Source organism: Acipenser ruthenus, chromosome 37 (assembly GCF_902713425.1).
Source record: "Acipenser ruthenus chromosome 37, fAciRut3.2 maternal haplotype, whole genome shotgun sequence".
In the NCBI taxonomy this organism is placed as follows: domain Eukaryota; kingdom Metazoa; phylum Chordata; class Actinopteri; order Acipenseriformes; family Acipenseridae; genus Acipenser; species Acipenser ruthenus.
In genome coordinates, this window is record NC_081225.1 from 6,262,081 (window position 1) to 6,279,595 (window position 17,515).

General features: G+C 42.8%; 1 protein-coding gene across 5 annotated transcripts in view; it reads right to left on the minus strand.

The window, feature by feature from the left end:
* Positions 1-17,515, minus strand: part of LOC117397946 (chromaffin granule amine transporter-like) — a 41,377-nt gene that overhangs the window by 19,171 nt on the left and 4,691 nt on the right. For 3 of the 5 annotated variants that reach the window (XM_034912568.2, XM_059008391.1, XM_059008392.1), the window contains exons 1-2: positions 5,138-5,209; positions 1,915-2,061 (exon numbers count right to left, since the gene is read on the minus strand). In XM_034912568.2, coding sequence (XP_034768459.1) covers positions 1,915-2,020 — 106 coding nt within the window. In that variant the 5' untranslated portion in view covers positions 2,021-2,061; positions 5,138-5,209. Of the gene's footprint in view, positions 1-1,914; positions 2,062-4,898; positions 4,978-5,137; positions 5,210-17,515 lie in introns of those variants that run through there. The other 2 variants (XM_059008390.1, XM_059008389.1) reach the window with 2 other exon arrangements.

Sequence of the window (17,515 nt, forward strand, 5' to 3'; positions counted from 1 at the left end):
CATCATGACAGTAAAAAAGTAAAAATAGACACAATTAAGCATTCTTACCTTTGTATAAGTTATTGATCAGCAGATGCGTCAGCCCCACGAAGAGCACAGCGTGTGGTTTTCACTAACTCTACTGTGCAGAATAAATAAAAAATTTTCTATGGGCAAATATCGGGACTTTCTTCCTATGCTTCGGGACACGGGACACTTGCTAGGAAATCGGGACTGTCCCGACCATATAGGGACTGTTGGCATGTATGCCAACAACATCGCTTTTGCATAGAGGTACAAACTCAGCACCTCTACTTAAATGTAAATGTATCCAATTTCGCAAATGCAGTCTGTATTTAAATTATGAACAGCAGCTGCGACCACTTTGCGCAGTCAAAAGGGCTGCGACACGATGCGTCCCGTTACCATACAGCAAATAGTGAAGCTGCTCAGCTTAGCTGTCTGTGCCTGATGTATCCCATCCAACTGGGACAGAATTAGCCCACTGTTTGAACCAGGCTTTAACAGAATTTTCCACAATTCTGAAATTAACAGCATGTTGTAAGGAAAGCCTCTGTAAGTTGTTAAACTTCTGTTCTCAATGCATTTGTTCTCCTGTCTTTATAGAAAACAGCTCACTCACATTTTTGTTTTTTGCATTTCAGCTGTCACTGATTTACATGCTTGCTTCTATCTTATTCGCTGGCCTACATAGCTACGAGTAACTGCTGTGTGCATACACAACCAACCAATTTACAGATACTCGCAGATTTGTATTTTCAGTGCATGACATAATGCATTTTTAAAGGAAATAAAGGAAGCACCTAATCAAAAGTGTTTTTACACCCATTTCCAAGATTTCACTGACTTTTTTTCAAATTCACGATTTTCACAATTTCACTGACTTCTGTGACAAAATTGTGGCCTTAATTATAAGCAGCTTCGGGTAACTTCAGATAGCTTGTATACAGTTGTATTTAATATCAGTTAGCAAGGGGTAGTCCCTCCTTGTGAGAGAAATGTATGAACAGCATGCATCATTGTGACCTGTCTGTTATTGTAAATGGTAGCTAGGGTACATTTTTACAAAAGTAATTAAGTAAGAGAAATGATAAAAAACTGGAAAAGGTGATTTTGGCAATGAAGATCTTTTGGTAAAGCTGTTAATTCCTTAAGTTGAGCAATTCATTCTTGTTATTTTCCTTTATTGTCCTTGTGAGGGCAGAAGACAGAATAGGAGCATGATGTCTAAAAGAGGCTGGTCTGGAGGTGAACTTAACTGAATCATACCTATATTGAGAGAATCAGGTGGAAATGGATTTTCCTGTTTCTCCAATGCAGTTGATTTGAGTTCTATTGGGGGTTGCTTTGGGTTATTGGCTGCACTCTTAGGAGTTTATGATTGGGTGTTTGAGCTTGACACTTTTAAGGGGGCGTAATGTATAGATAATAAAAAGAAGCTGGAAGGGCTGGAAAGGTACAGTGTGTGATGAAGAAAATGTAGTGAAATAGGCCTGTAGTTTATATTAGTGTCCTTGAATGAGGAGCTTTAAAAACAGCCATCATGGGGGCTCCCGAGTGGTGCATCCAGTAAAAGTGCTCCGCGTGGAGTGCAGGATGCGCCCTATAGCCTGGAGATCGCAGGTTTGAATCCAGGCTATGTCACAGCCGACCGTGACCGTGGGTTCCCGAGTTGGCAGGGGGGCTGCGAGCGGTTTGCCAAGGATACAGATGATAATTGGGCATACGCAATTGGGGAGAAAAACCAGGGTAAATAAAAAACAAAAAAAACAGCTGTCATTTATTTTCTAGTAAGCAAGTGATTCTCCCAGCAGGAAAAAGGGAAAAATCGCAACAATACTATGCCAATAACAACCCCTTTTAAAGACCTTTAAACTTAAGGTTCAGTTTCCATTGTTTACAGGTCTTACTTACCCACTACAGTGAGCAGCATGTTGTCCAGTAAGAGGGCTACAAAGACCACCACCAAGACCAGCGTCCTTGACTCTCTCAGCCATTGCAATGGATTGAAGCATGGCATTGTTTAAGACACAGTAGATGGGCGCTCTCCAACTACCAGACCTGCGGAGAACAGAACAGTTAGATACGAGTTCAGGTGAAATACAAAACACTACAGATTGGGTTAAGTGCAGGATTAAATACAGTAAAATGGGGAGCAGATAACTGCAAATTAAAGTGCATTAAAGGCAGAGTGCTATTTTGTCCAGAAGGGAAGATTTGAGTTTCACAGGTGTTGTCTGAAGAGGTGTGTCTTGAGGAGGTACTAGAAGGTGGTCAGGGACTGGGCAGTCCTGACATCCATAGGAAGGTCGTTCCACCACTGTGGGGCGAGAGTTGAGAAAGAGCGGGCTCTGGAGGCAGGGGAGTGTACAGGAGGTACAGCCAGTCTTCTAGTGCAGGCGGAGCGGAGAGGTCGGGTGGGGGTGTAGGGAGAGATGAGCGTCTGGAGGTAGCTGGGTGCAGTCTGGTCAACAAATCGGTACGCGAGTCTTGAACTGGATGCGAGTGGTGATCAGGAGCCAGTGGACTGAGTGGAGCAGTGGAGTAGCATGGGAGAAGCGAGGCAGAGAGAACACCAGGCGAGCAGCAGAGTTCTGGATGAGCTGGAGCGGACGGTTGGTGGACACAGGGAGGCCAGCCAGGAGGGTGTTGCAGTATTCTAGGCAGGAGAGTACCAGGGCCTAGACGATGAGTTGCGTGGAGTAGTTGGTGAGGAAGGGTCGAATTCTTTGTATGTTGCTCAGGAAGAATCGAGAGGTGCGTGCTAGAGTGGAGATGTGCTGGGAGTAGGAGAGGCAGGGGTCCAGGGTTACTCCGAGGTTCTTGGCCGAGGAGGAGGGAGAGAGCGTGGGGGTGATAGTGGCTTGTTTGAAGGCAGATGGAGAGGCCAGAGAGGAGAGAGGTGTTGAGAAGGGAGGAGATGAAGGGGAGTAGAGCAGAAGCAACAGCTTGAAAGATGTGAGTGGGGAGGGGGTCCAGGGCGCACGTGATGGGTTTGTGGCCCTGGAGGAGGGAGGAGAGGTCAGAGCCTGAGAGGTGAGAGAAGGAGGAGGAGGGTGAGTTAGTAGGGGAGACAGAGGGTGTTGGGGTTGGAGTGGGAGGGGGTGGGGGCTGGGGGGTGGGAGAGGTGTTAAAGAGTTTGCGGATATCAGAGATTTTAGAGGAGAAGAAAGAGGCAAAGTCGTCAGAGGAGGGAGGAGAAGGGGGGGGGAGGGTTGAAGAGGGAGGAGAAGGTAGAGAATAGTTTCCGGGGGTTGTCAGTGGAGGAATGGATAATAGATTGGAAATAGGAGCAGAGTGATCAGAGAGGGTGGAGGGGCAGCAGGTGGTGAAGTCGAGTTGACGACCAGCTTTGTGGGTAGGAGGGGATGGAGAGAGAGAGAAGTTGAAGGAGAGGAAGGAATCCAGCAGAGTGGGTGGGATTGGAGAGATGGATATTGAAATCACCTAACAGGACAGTTGGGGTAGACAGAGAGGGGAGGGAGGAGAGGAGATCGTCAAGTTCATCGAGAAAGTGAATGAGAGGTCCAGGGGGACGGTACAGTAGGAGTACAATAGCAGGAGTTGACAGGGAGAGGTTAGTTGGACACGTGAAATTCAAAGGTGTTAACAGAGTAAGAGGTCAGAGGGGACAGAAAAGAGTAAGGAGGGAGAGAGGAGACCAGTCCCACCTCCCCTAGGATGTAGAGAGAGGACAGGGCAGCAGGAGTTAGTGTTATCAGAAGAGAGCCAAGTTTCAGTGAGAGCAAGGGAATCAAGAGAGAGGTGGGAGGCAAAGGCACAGATGAAATCAGCTTTGTTAGCAGAAGAGTGACAGTTCCAGAGTGCACCAGAGAGAGTGCGGGAGGGGAGAGAGTGGGAGGTGGGGGAGAGGCAGAGGGGTTAGGGGAGCAGCGGTGGAGAGAGGACAAAGGACGGGAGTGAGAGGACAGAATAACAAGGATGTGAGAGACAGTCATAGCAGGACAGGTAAGACAGATAGGTACAGTGGTAGTGGGAGCAGGAGCGCTGGGGGAAGGGTACAGACCTATCTAGTAATTTGCGGTATCCAGAGCGCTGCTAGTTTCGGATTTTTTCCAACAGCCTCTCCTCGCAGGACTCCCATAGCTAGACTCCCGGCTCTTTGTTAGAGAGGCTCTGTGGCTGGCGCACAAATAGGCTAGCTGTCTATTATACTAACTAGATGGATAAAAGCTTTGTGTAAACCAATCAAATTGCAAATCAACCTCTATTCAATTTAACCACACTCACCTGGTACTAATCACAAACAGTAGATCACCTAATTAAAACACCACCTTTATAATGTTATTTAAATACAGCTACTGTTAATTACTTGAAGCAGGATAATTTACCTATCTGCCTCTGACTCTGGTTACCTCTGGACCAGTGGTCCTCAAAGTCATTTGGGCACGGGTATAAATTGATCTTACTTGGCTGACTATTGCACAGGAAGATAGCCAAATCTATATGTTTGGGCGTCAAGCTAACGGCAACTTCTCTTACGGAGGAAACTGAAACACCCAAGACAGCTCAACTTGCTGATGGTTTCAAGAGCAACGGTGTCTAAGGTGATGTCGGCATGGAACTCCGAGGATCGTGATAGCTGTGCATTAATTCGAAGTGCAAGGCAAAACAGCCAAGCAACTGCAGATCAATTGACTGCAAATTTCAATCTGGGGGCGAGCAGCCAGTTTCATCAAAAACGGTCCGCCGAGAACTCCACAGAGCGGGTTACCATAGTGGCCCAACTCCCTATTAAGTGACTTTACATTGGTGTTTCCGTTATATATATATATATATATTGTAATATAGCGGGTTGTGAGAGACGGCAGGGAGGGGGTTAAAACCTCCCTGCAAAGGAAAAAAGAAAGAAAAATATGTGACAAAGCACAACTCACTCGGGTTCGTGCCCCTTTAAAAATACGACCCAGAACACTGGAATGGATCTTTTCAGCGCTGGTGCGCTATTTTTAATAAACACAAAAATCAAACAAAATACACAAAATAAACACCTAACTCCTCTTGGAGCACTAACTCAACTCTCAGGAACACCCTGACTAACGCGGGACAGCTACGCTGTTTTCCCGTCCTTCCCAAAACCACAAACTTCAACACACAGGTTTGACACCGCACTTACTTTTTCTCTCTCTGGCTACTCGGAGACAGAGCACCTCTTCTGCCTCCTTCTACTCAGCAGCCTAGAGCAGACTGACTGTTCTCCTTATAAACCCTGCACCTGGCTCTAATTTACAATCATAGCCAGGTGCAGGTGATAATTAACAATAAAACAATTAACAGAAAAACAATTAACCCAGACAAATGTGCATTCCGCACATGTTTTTACTGCAGAGAGGTTTTAACCCCCTCCCTGCTGTCTCACACTATATATATATATATATATATATAAAAAATTGTGAATTGTAGTATTACTACATTTTTTGTAAGCCTTAATTTTATAACTTGATTTATGTCATGTAGGCTATACTGTGATATTAAGGTTATGACAGTATTGGTATTTTTATACCGGGGCCCCCTTATGGAAAGAAAATATATTGAAATATAATGTAGTATATTACAAAATCTATTATTATTATTATTATTATTATTATTATTATTATTATTTATTTATTTATTTCTTAGCAGACACCCTTATCCAGGGCGACTTACAATTGTTAAAGTTATACTATATATGCCAATATATTTCAATATATTTTCGAAAAGCGCCTGTACTGCCACTCCGTACACTTTACACAACAGATGATGCACATCGGTTCAGTACAGAAGAGACTTAGGGGGGCAATGTGAGAATAAAACAAAACATTGAAATTACGACTTTAAAAGAGCCCGGGACAGACAGGCACTGCGCTGTGTGGCATGCGAGGCATTTTGCCGACTGTATCGCTGGCATTGCTTTCATATGGTGTTGGACACATCAGTGTAGGATGACGCCACTAATCCCGCGGTGTCGCTGAGCGGTACCACTCAAATCAAAACCAGAGCGATTTTTTCTGACTGCAGCGTGGTACCGTTGGTGGATTAACCAATCACAGCCAAGTGCTGACAACACGTGCTTGCCAGGAAAAATCATGAATTAAACTGTTGTCCACAGAGGTGTCCAAGCACCCTGAAGTGTTTGATCCCTCCCATATTTCATACAAGGACAGGCAAGTCAGTCCCTGATAACCATCCTTCCTGTAGCCAACTTGATACTGTTATCACGTTTTGCCTTTTTTTTTTTTAATTTTATTTTTTATTTCTGTAGTTCACAAATTTTTTTACTAAATAACTGGCTGTAAAAGGATATATTTTCTAACACTAGTAATAAGCTACTTGCTGAAACTTTGAAAAACAAACCAGTGTTTTTATTTAGTAGATTATATGGGGGGCATTACAGCTATGGCCACAAGTTTTGCATCACGCCCTACAGAATTAATAATGTTACGTTGACATATTGAAATTAGCATCGCTTTAGTTTTCCAAAAACTGAAAAATGTGACATTTTGAAATTTAACATGAACATGTAACACTATTGTAGAATTTTGAGATATCATTTTGTAGTTTCTTAGATTGCATGACGTTAAATAAAACATTGAAATTATGTTCATATATATATATATATGAATGATGTCTGCATTCTAATATTCTACTAGGAGATGCAAAGCATTTGGCCATATATGTAAATTATATTTGAGTACATAGCCTATGGTGTGGTACTGACAACTACTGTACCGCGTAGTGCACACTGCTGCATCGGAACTCTTGCTGACAGCACTGCTGTCTCAGTCTAAACAGTTTTTTCTAGTATACATTTCTTTCCCCACATATATTACAGAACCATATGTTTGAAAAGGCAGCTAAAGTTTGGAGTAAGCATGTTTTACATGGGGTTGATCAATAATTAATCTACGTTTCTCTTTAGACAATATACCTTTTTTTAATTAAGGCTGTTTTATCAATAAAGAGCATCTTACCCCATTGGTCATTTTTATACTGCCTAAACAAATGTCTAAAAGTCTAAAAATACATAAAGTTTGGAGCAATGCAAATAGCTTATTAGCCAAGTATTATAATGACGTCACCAAAGGTGTCTGTAGTCCTTAAAGGTGTCATTCCTATATGAAGAACGGATTGTCCCAGAGTAATTTCACATTTTTTTATACAGTGTGCGCACATATATACAATGGCTCTCAAAAGTATTCACCCCTCTTGGACTTTTCCACATTTTACTGTGTTACAACATGGAATCAAAATGTATTTAATTAAGAGTTTTTGCCACTGATCAACACAAAAAAGTCCATAATGTCAAAGTGAAAAATAAAATCTACAAATTGTTCTAAATTAATTACAAATATAAAACAGAAAATAATTGATGTATTTTTGTGATGTTTTTTCAGTAACAGATCAGGGGAGGGTGAAGCGCCAGCAAGACAGAAGTGCACGGACAGGGCACAAAACAATGCAAAACGTCTTCAAAAATCCCTGGTCTACAAAATAAAAATAATAAATTATTACTATTAGTTTTCATACTTTTTTTTTAACTGTGTGGTATAGTTTTAAAGACGTTTCGCATTGTTTTGTCTTGGTCCGGCTTACCCATATTGAAAAATGAACTAGCTGTGTATTGAATCAAGGCTTTTGGTTACATTATACTTGTTTGTTTACCTTTTTTTAATAAAGAGAAAATAAAACAATGAAAAATGAATCAATTGCAATTTTCTCATATCAATTACAAAGTATCATTATTAACCTGGATCCGCAAATGTGATGCCCTTTTTATGTAGTTCGTGAATCTCAACTATTTTTCATAAGAGATATAAGTCCATACAATATGATACACTTGGCATTATCCTGCGGCAAGGCGTTTATATATATATATAGAAAAGCCAGGGAAATTTCCCCATCCTCTCTCTCCGTCCTCTCTCCCCACTCTCTCGGTGGTCCTGCCCCTCTGATACATGCTTATGACAACTGTTTTTATTCTCTAGTTAAAATTAAAAAAAAATAAACCACAAGACTGAAATGCCAGTTTCCCTTTACTGCTCAGCCAGCCTTTCCAAGTCTACAAACATGGCTACTGCAAAATATCAAAACAAATAGCAATACCACACCCGCTGCAAATCCTGTGTTCAACTTCACTATCAAACAAATAGAAATACCACACCCGCTGCAAACCCTGTGTTCCCCTTCACTATCAAACAAATAGAAATACCACACCCGCTGCAAACCCTGTGTTCCCCTTCACTATCAAACAAATAGAAATACCACACCCGCTGCAAACCCTGTGTTCCCCTTCACTATCAAACACATAGAAATACCACACCCGCTGCAAACCCTGTGTTCCCCTTCACTATCAAACAAATAGAAATACCACACCCGCTGCAAACCCTGTGTTCCCCTTCACTATCAAACAAATAGCAATACCACACCCGCTGCAAACCCTGAGTTCCCCTTCACTATCAAATAGCAATACCACACCCGCTGCAAACCCTGTGTTCCCCTTCACTATCAAATAGAAATACCACACCCGCTGCAAACCCTGTGTTCCCCTTCACTATCAAACAAATAGCAATACCACACCCACTGCAAACCCTGTGTTCCCCTTCACTATCAAATAGAAATACCACACCTGCTGCAAACCCTGTGTTCCCCTTCACTATCAAACAAATAGCAATACCACACCCGCTGCAAACCCTGTGTTCCCCTTCACTATCAAATAGAAATACCACACCCGCTGCAAACCCTGTGTTCCCCTTCACTATCAAACAAATAGAAATACCACACCCGCTGCAAACCCTGTGTTCCCCTTCACTATCAAACAAATAGCAATACCACACCCGCTGCAAACCCTGTGTTCCCCTTCACTATCAAACAAATAGAAATACCACACCCGCTGCAAACCCTGTGTTCCCCTTCACTATCAAACAAATAGCAATACCACACCCGCTGCAAACCCTGTGTTCCCCTTCACTATCAAACAAATAGAAATACCACACCCGCTGCAAACCCTGTGTTCCCCTTCACTATCAAACAAATAGCAATACCACACCCGCTGCAAACCCTGTGTTCCCCTTCACTATCAAACAAATAGAAATACCACACCCGCTGCAAACCCTGTGTTCCCCTTCACTATCAAACAAATAGAAATACCACACCCGCTGCAAACCCTGTGTTCCCCTTCACTATCAAACAAATAGCAATACCACACCCGCTGCAAACCCTGTGTTCCCCTTCACTATCAAACAAATAGAAATACACCCGTTGTAACCACTGTATTCCCCTTCACTATCATATAGACATACCACACCCGTTGTTAAAGGGACTAGGAGCTCTTAAAATAAACAAATCCCTTGGGCTGGATGAGATCCTCCCAATAGTATTCTGATGTAACTTAAAAAAAAAGGATGGTGAGTAAGTAGATTCAAGAAACTGCAGAGAGTCCTTTTCTTCACTCAGTTGTTAGGTTTATTGAAATATGCAGGGAGTCTGGTCCCAGGTACAGGACACAGAATACTCGTTCTTACAATTGTTGCATGACATTAAATACCCTTCTGCATAGGTGTCTCTCTCCTCCTCTTTCTCTGACACTTAACCAATAGAAAAGGTACAACTCATTATCCTGTTACCATATATTTCATTTTGTGTGAGTGTGTGTGTGTGTGTGTGTGTGTGTGATCTAGTGTGAAGATCTCTGAACTCAGTGCATTCTTCAGACCCTGGTGCCACAAAGGTCCATACATCTGGTTTTTGTCATCTTCCTTGTTCCTATCTCTCCGATTTGCCTAAGACCCTTTGATCCCAGTGGCACTATCTCTTTGGATCTCTCTGAAGTCTTAGAGCCTGGCTCCTTCTGGTCCCCTTGAAAACTAGCTTTATGACCCCCTCATAAACCAGCTGTATTTTCTAAGCAAAAACCTGTTTAACTAGTTTTATACCCCAGTGGACTCCCCGAAGGGCAAGCTTCTTTCATGTCAGGGCTGGAGATCAAAGGACTTGTTTGTACAGCCGTGTGCTGCTGGCCAGCCATTTGCTTTGACACAAAAGAATATTTTTCAGTTGTTACAACTTCAGAGTAACTTCTCTACCATATTGCAGCTTTCATCTATCACAGCAGTGCTTGCATTTTTGGAACTAACAGTTTTTTCTATCCAATGTTAAATCACTTTTCAGAAAAATAACATGAATACAGCCGTCATTCCTCATGAGTAGCAAACTGCTATTCAATACTTGTTCCATGTTTTCCAACATATTCAAAGAAATGAAAGAAGTTATTTACAAACCGCTAACCAAGATCATGCAACAGTCTCTTGACACGGGTTGTACCGACAGACTGGAAAATAGCAAACGTAATCCCGAGCCACAAAAAGGGAGACAAAACCGAACCAGGTAACTACAGACCAGTAAGCCTGACTTCTATTATATGGAAACTTATGGAAACTATAATAAGATCCAAAATGGAAAATTACCTATATGGTAGCAGTATCCTGGGAGACAGTCAGCATGGTTTTAGGAAAGGGAGATCGTGTCTAACTAACCTGCATTACTTTTTTTGAGGATGCAACATTGAAAATGGATAATTGCAAAGCATACAACATGGTTTATTCAGATTTCCAAAAAGCTTTTGACAAAGTCCCGCATAAAAGATTAATTCTCCATCTGAACGCAGTAGGGATTCAAGGAAATGCATGCACATGGATTAGGGAGTGGTTAACATGTAGAAAACAGAAAGTACTGATTAGAGGAGAAACCTCAAAATGGAGCAAGGTAACCAGTGGTGTACCACAGGGATCAATATTAGGTCCTCTGCTATTCCTAATCTACATTAATGATTTAGATTCTGGCATAGTAAGCAAACTCGTTAAATTTGCAGACGACACAAAAATAGTAGGAGTGGCAAACACTGTTGCAGCAGCAAAGTTCATTCAAAATGATCTAGACAGCATTCAGAATTGGGCAGACACATGGCAAATGACATTTAATGGAGAAAAGTGTGCAGACAGGCTAAAAGAACTGAATCTATTCAGTCTTGAACAAAGAAGACTATGCGGCGATCTGATTGAAACATTCAAAATCCTAATAGGTATAGACAATGTCGACCCAGGGGACTTCTTTGACCTGAAAAAAGTAACAAGGACCAGTGGTCACAAATGAAGATTAGATAAAGGGGCATTCAGAACAGAAAATAGGAGGCACTTTTTTTACACAGAGAATTGTGAGGGTCTGGAACCAACTCCCCAGTAATGTTGTTGAAGCTGACACCCTGGGATCCTTCAAGAAGCTGCTTGATGAGATTCTGGGATCAATAAGCTACTAACAACCAAACGAGCAAGATGGGCTGAATGGCCTCCTCTCGTTTGTAAACTTTCTTATGTTCTTATGTAACCCCTGTGTGTTCCTTCACTGTGAAATAGAAATACCACACCCGCTGTAACCCTTCACTATCCACACACTTAAATGTCCACTATTGCAGCATCTACATGAACATATTTGAATGTAATATTATTTGCATATTTGCAATTAAATGGAAGCATATTATATCTGTATATCATACACGTCCATACCCCTACCTGTTTTTAGTCCTATATCTCAATAGTAATTGCTATTTGTTTCACAAAAGCATTAAAATGACACCATCCTCAGAAAATGTAAATCAAAATTCAAAACTAGACAGCAACAATACAACAATCACTATGATGACTGCTACTGTATTAGAAAAAAAGAAGACTATATTCATTTTTTGGAAATAAAGAATTAAAAAAAACATGTTTGCGGTAAAGTGTTACTATATATACAGTGCCTTGCGAAAGTATTCGGCCCCCTTGAACTTTGCGACCTTTTGCCACATTTCAGGCTTCAAACATAAAGATATGAAACTGTAATTTTTTGTGAAGAATCAACAACAAGTGGGACACAATCATGAAGTGGAACGAAATTTATTGGATATTTCAAACTTTTTTAACAAATAAAAAACTGAAAAATTGGGCGTGCAAAATTATTCAGCCCCTTTACTTTCAGTGCAGCAAACTCTCTCCAGAAGTTCAGTGAGGATCTCTGAATGATCCAATGTTGACCTGAATGACTAATGATGATAAATAGAATCCACCTGTGTGTAATCAAGTCTCCGTATAAATGCACCTGCACTGTGATAGTCTCAGAGATCCGTTTAAAGTACAAAGAGCATCATGAAGAACAAGGAACACACCAGGCAGGTCCGAGATACTGTTGTGGAGAAGTTTAAAGCCGGATTTGGATACAAAAAGATTTCCCAAGCTTTAAACATCCCAAGGAGCACTGTGCAAGCGATAATATTGAAATGGAAGGAGTATCAGACCACTGCAAATCTACCAAGACCTGGCCGTCCCTCTAAACTTTCAGCTCATACAAGGAGAAGACTGATCAGAGATGCAGCCAAGAGGCCCATGATCACTCTGGATGAACTGCAGAGATCTACAGCTGAGGTGGGAGACTCTGTCCATAGGACAACAATCAGTCGTATACTGCACAAATCTGGCCTTTATGGAAGAGTGGCAAGAAGAAAGCCATTTCTTAAAGATATCCATAAAAAGTGTCGTTTACAGTTTGCCACAAGCCACCTGGGAGGCAAACATGTGGAAGAAGGTGCTCTGGTCAGATGAAACCAAAATCGAACTTTTTGGCAACAATGCAAAACGTTATGTTTGGCGTAAAAGCAACACAGCTCATCACCCTGAACACACCATCCCCACTGTCAAACATGGTGGTGGCAGCATCATGGTTTGGGCCTGCTTTTCTTCAGCAGGGACAGGGAAGATGGTTAAAATTGATGGGAAGATGGATGGAGCCAAATACAGGACCATTCTGGAAGAAAACCTGATGGAGTCTGCAAAAGACCTGAGACTGGGACGGAGATTTGTCTTCCAACAAGACAATGATCCAAAACATAAAGCAAAATCTACAATGGAATGGTTCACAAATAAACATATCCAGGTGTTAGAATGGCCAAGTCAAAGTCCAGACCTGAATCCAATCGAGAATCTGTGGAAAGAACTGAAAACTGCTGTTCACAAATGCTCTCCATCCAACCTCACTGAGCTCGAGCTGTTTTGCAAGGAGGAATGGGCAAAAATTTCAGTCTCTCGATGTGCAAAACTGATAGAGACATACCCCAAGCGACTTACAGCTGTAATCGCAGCAAAAGGTGGCGCTACAAAGTATTAACTTAAGGGGGCTGAATAATTTTGCACGCTCAATTTTTCAGTTTTTTATTTGTTAAAAAAGTTTGAAATATCCAATAAATTTCGTTCCACTTCATGATTGTGTCCCACTTGTTGTTGATTCTTCACAAAAAATTACAGTTTCATATCTTTATGTTTGAAGCCTGAAATGTGGCAAAAGGTCGCAAAGTTCAAGGGGGCCGAATACTTTCGCAAGGCACTGTATATATATATATTACATTTATATATATATATATATATATATATATATATATATATATATATATATATATATAATTCACACAGTACCTAGAAGAAGGGGTTCTACGGGTTAAAAAATGTTTGTTATAAAATCAAGTTAAACAGATAATAACAAATGCAATATGAAACTTCTATAGGTTAGGAGTGTTTGGTGAAGACTGCTGCAAAATCAAGGCAGGGTGGGCGAACAGAGCGTGATCGGTTTCTGCCCCTGAGGACAGTGTGTGAATCGTGTGTGAATCGAGAATGCAGCAGTTTTGAAATCAATGTAAGATTATCCCAGTAATCATTAATCACAAAACAATTAACTTTTTGTCCATTGCACGCCTGTCTTACAATATTTAAGTATGTGTGAGTAGTTTTATATTTACAGAGCTCTAAAGTCACTACATATCCCAAAAGACAATGGTGGAGTTGCCAAGAGTGTGTGTTTTTTTTAGCTCGAGACATTTGCTCCAGAAAAATGTCTCGTGCAAAATGCTTTTTCGGGTTTCCATTTGCTCAGTTTATTTTACTTGAGAAAACATGGCATTTCACTCGAGGTCATGCAAATTAAAGGGAAAGGTGGGGGTTGATGTGTAAAGTTCTCGTGCTGTTTTTGCAGATGGCTCATGAAAATGTTATTTCCATGCGCACACAGAGAACTGGTACATGAGAAAATCTACGCTGCAATTTCTAAATACCTTGTGCCTGGTTGTTTATAATATGTTTTACTGCTCTTGCCCAAATTGTTTTTCAGATGTCATTAGTGGGGTGTCATGTCGTTTGTAGTGAATACTGTTTCAACTAATTTATCTTACGATGGAGGTACCAACAGGTATTGCAGATCACCATGGTTGAAAACTGGCAGAGACATTATATATATTTCCCTTTCTTTCAGGCAATACAGCACATAGGGGATCAGGTGATGCTGCGTATACTACTTCCCTGGCTTAGAAACCCTACCCGTCCAGACGGCTGACAGCTGCTGAGGAAGTGGGCAAATACAGGTAGTGGGCACTTGAAAGGGAGGTGGTGGATACTGATGAAATGGACTGAAGTGCAGCATTAGTTTGTTCCCAAAATTGCCACTGCCTGCTGTATCCTGCACAAACTCTTGTCAACAACAAAATTAGGAGTTCAGGAGTTAGTGGCTGCCTGTGTGAGACAGACAGGGGGAAGGTTACCTCAGCCACCAATTTCAGTTGGACAGCAGCGATCTGAGGAGGCTCGTGCTGTCAAAGGTTCTCTTTCTTTTAAGCTGTGTTGGATTTACCGTTGTCTTAAATATTAATGATGCAAACAAATAAAACACAATCAATACGTTCATTTGTAATTTTATTTGGTCATTTCTGAGAGGGCATCAACAACTTGTTGGTATATGTGTTTGTTGTGCTGTTTTGGGCAATCGAGCTGGCTCATGACATCCAGTTCACCAACTATATTTATTAACGTTGAGGGCGGACACACATTGTCTTTGGACATGAGCTCACTTGCTCTTCGTGTTTAACTTTAGCATTGTTTTTACAGCAAGGGTATTCTCAAACAGCTGCTTTAATTTTATAACAAGTGTACACCGCAGTTCATGGCACCGCAGTTCATGGCACATTTACAAACGAGAGGAGGCCATTCAGCCCATCTTGCTCGTTTGGTTGTTAGTAGCTTATTGATCCCAGAATCTCATCAAGCAGCTTCTTGAAGGATCCTAGGGTGTCAGCTTCAACAACATTACTGGGGAGTTGGTTCCAGACCTTCACAATTCTCTGTGTAAAAAAGTGCCTCCTATTTTCTGTTCTGAATGCCCCTTTATCTAATCTCCATTTGTGACCCCTGGTCCTTGTTTCTTTTTTCAGGTCAAAAAAGTCCCCTGGGTTGACATTGAATAACAACAGCTACGACCATTTTACTGCGTCAAAAAGTCTGCAAACTCGGGAGTGCTTCAGTCCTTCTGGCGCACCCGTAGAAGTGTCTGCAGCTAATGTACGGCTTTTGTCTGCGAGAGAAGCATAAACGTTAGGTTACTTACCGTAATCCTGGTTCCCTGAAAGAGAAGACGACCACCAAGACATTACGTATGGGATATGCCTGTCCATTGGGTAGGTATTGCTGAGCTCTCTATACCAGAGTGCTGGGATGATGCACTCGGTCCCGCCCACCGAGCGGATAAAACTATCATCCAAAGAAAGCAATTTCTCTTTTTCAGTCGAACCCATGAGGGCGACCGAAGCGACCTTGCGGTTGGTGGTCATCTTCTCATTCATGGAACCAGGGTTACTGTAAGTAACCTACGGTATTCGAAGACAACCACCAGGACAATACGTATGGGATAATGTATACCAGAGCCGTCGCGAGGGAGAAGGAACGGCAGCATATGAGGGATGCACAAGCACCGTCTAACCCAGAGGTTAGTGTGAACTTACTCCCTCAAGGAACCTTGTGCCTACAGAAGGCAAGGCAGGGTCTACAACATTAAGACAGTAGAACCTGGAGAAAGTATGTGGCATAGCCCAGCTAGCTGCGGTACAAATATCAGACATCGAGGCACCTCTGAAGAGGGCCCAAGATGGTGGGGGCAAGCCAACACCAAGCCAACACCATTATATGCAGTCGAGACTGTATACACAATACAATGTGACAGATGCTGCTTAGAGAGGGGCTATCCTAAGGTCCGTGTCCCGTGACAGACGAAGAGCTGGTCAGACTGACGCAGAGCTCTTGTCCTATGCATGTATCATCTCAATGCCCGCACTGGGCAAAGGAAATTCAATCTGTTGAAGCAAACGGAGGTGGATGGAAGGACTCCAGTTCCACAGACTAAAGGGTTGGTGCGCAGAGACACCCTGCTGCCATCCTCCCAAATACGCATGCAGGAGCTGTGCACAGACAGCGCCTGCAGCTCACTGACCCGCTTAGCGGAGGTGATAGCCAAGAGGAAGACTGTCTTCATAGACAGGTACTTCAACTCTATGGAGTGTATGGGCTCAAACGGGGCCTTCGTGAGAGCCTCCAGTACAATATTAAGGCTCCATTTGGGGAGAACAGTCTTCCTGGGAAGGCGTAATCGCTGAGCGCCTTTAAGAAAACAGGTAGCCAAAAAATGCTAGCCTGGAGACACTGAATCTACAGGGTTATGGAAAGCAGAGATAGCCAATAAATACAACTTCAAGGTGGAAGGTGACCTACTAGCATCAAGCAGTTCACTGTAAGATGACTGGTATGGGGCAAGATATGGGGTCATGGCTTCTAGCCAGACACCAAGCCTGGAAATACCTCCACTTATAGGGGTACAAGGACCTAGTGGAGTCTGCTCTAGCGTACCCACAACTGCATCTAATAGCCCTAGGGTTAACCAGCGGTCCCTTTCAGAGGCCAGACCCATAGCCGGAACCTGCCCGTTTCCAGGTGCCAAAGAGAGCCTTTTGCCTGACTGAGGAGATCCATGCGCAGTGGAAACTCCCAGGCCTGGCCGTGTAACAGCTGGCACAGGGTCGAAAACCAGATTTTCCTGGGCCACTTGCGGGCCACTGATGCTTCCTCTAACCGGACCTTTTCGAGAAAGGCCGGGAGCAGCGGTATAAGCAGGAAAGCGTACAAAAACAGTCTGAGCCACTCGTGGGCTGCTCTCAGCTCCCACGCATTTATGTGCAGGGATGTCCAGCGATCCGACCAGGGTCCGCAAACTCCTCTGCCTGCCCAGACTGCCTCCCAACCACAGTTAGGTGTGCCTGTCATCACCAACTGATGGTTGTGTATCACTCCCATCCTTACATCTTCGCTCAGTTGAGAGGCTTGCCTCCACCGGCGTAGAACTTCCCAGCATAGGCGAGACACGGTCAGCCGACGGTGTCTGTCGCACTTGGGGTGCAGCTGAAGGCACTGAGCCACACTTGGATCGGGCACATGTGAAGTAACCCTAGTTAGGCGAGTGATGAAGCCGCGGCCATCAGACTCAATAGTTTTTAACACAACACCAATTGTACTGTGAACCCTTGTTGAACAGGGCCAGACAGTTGCGAATGGCAGTCGTCCAGGTAGTTCATCACCCTGACCACTTGCAGCCGCAAGGGAGCTAGGATGGCATCGCA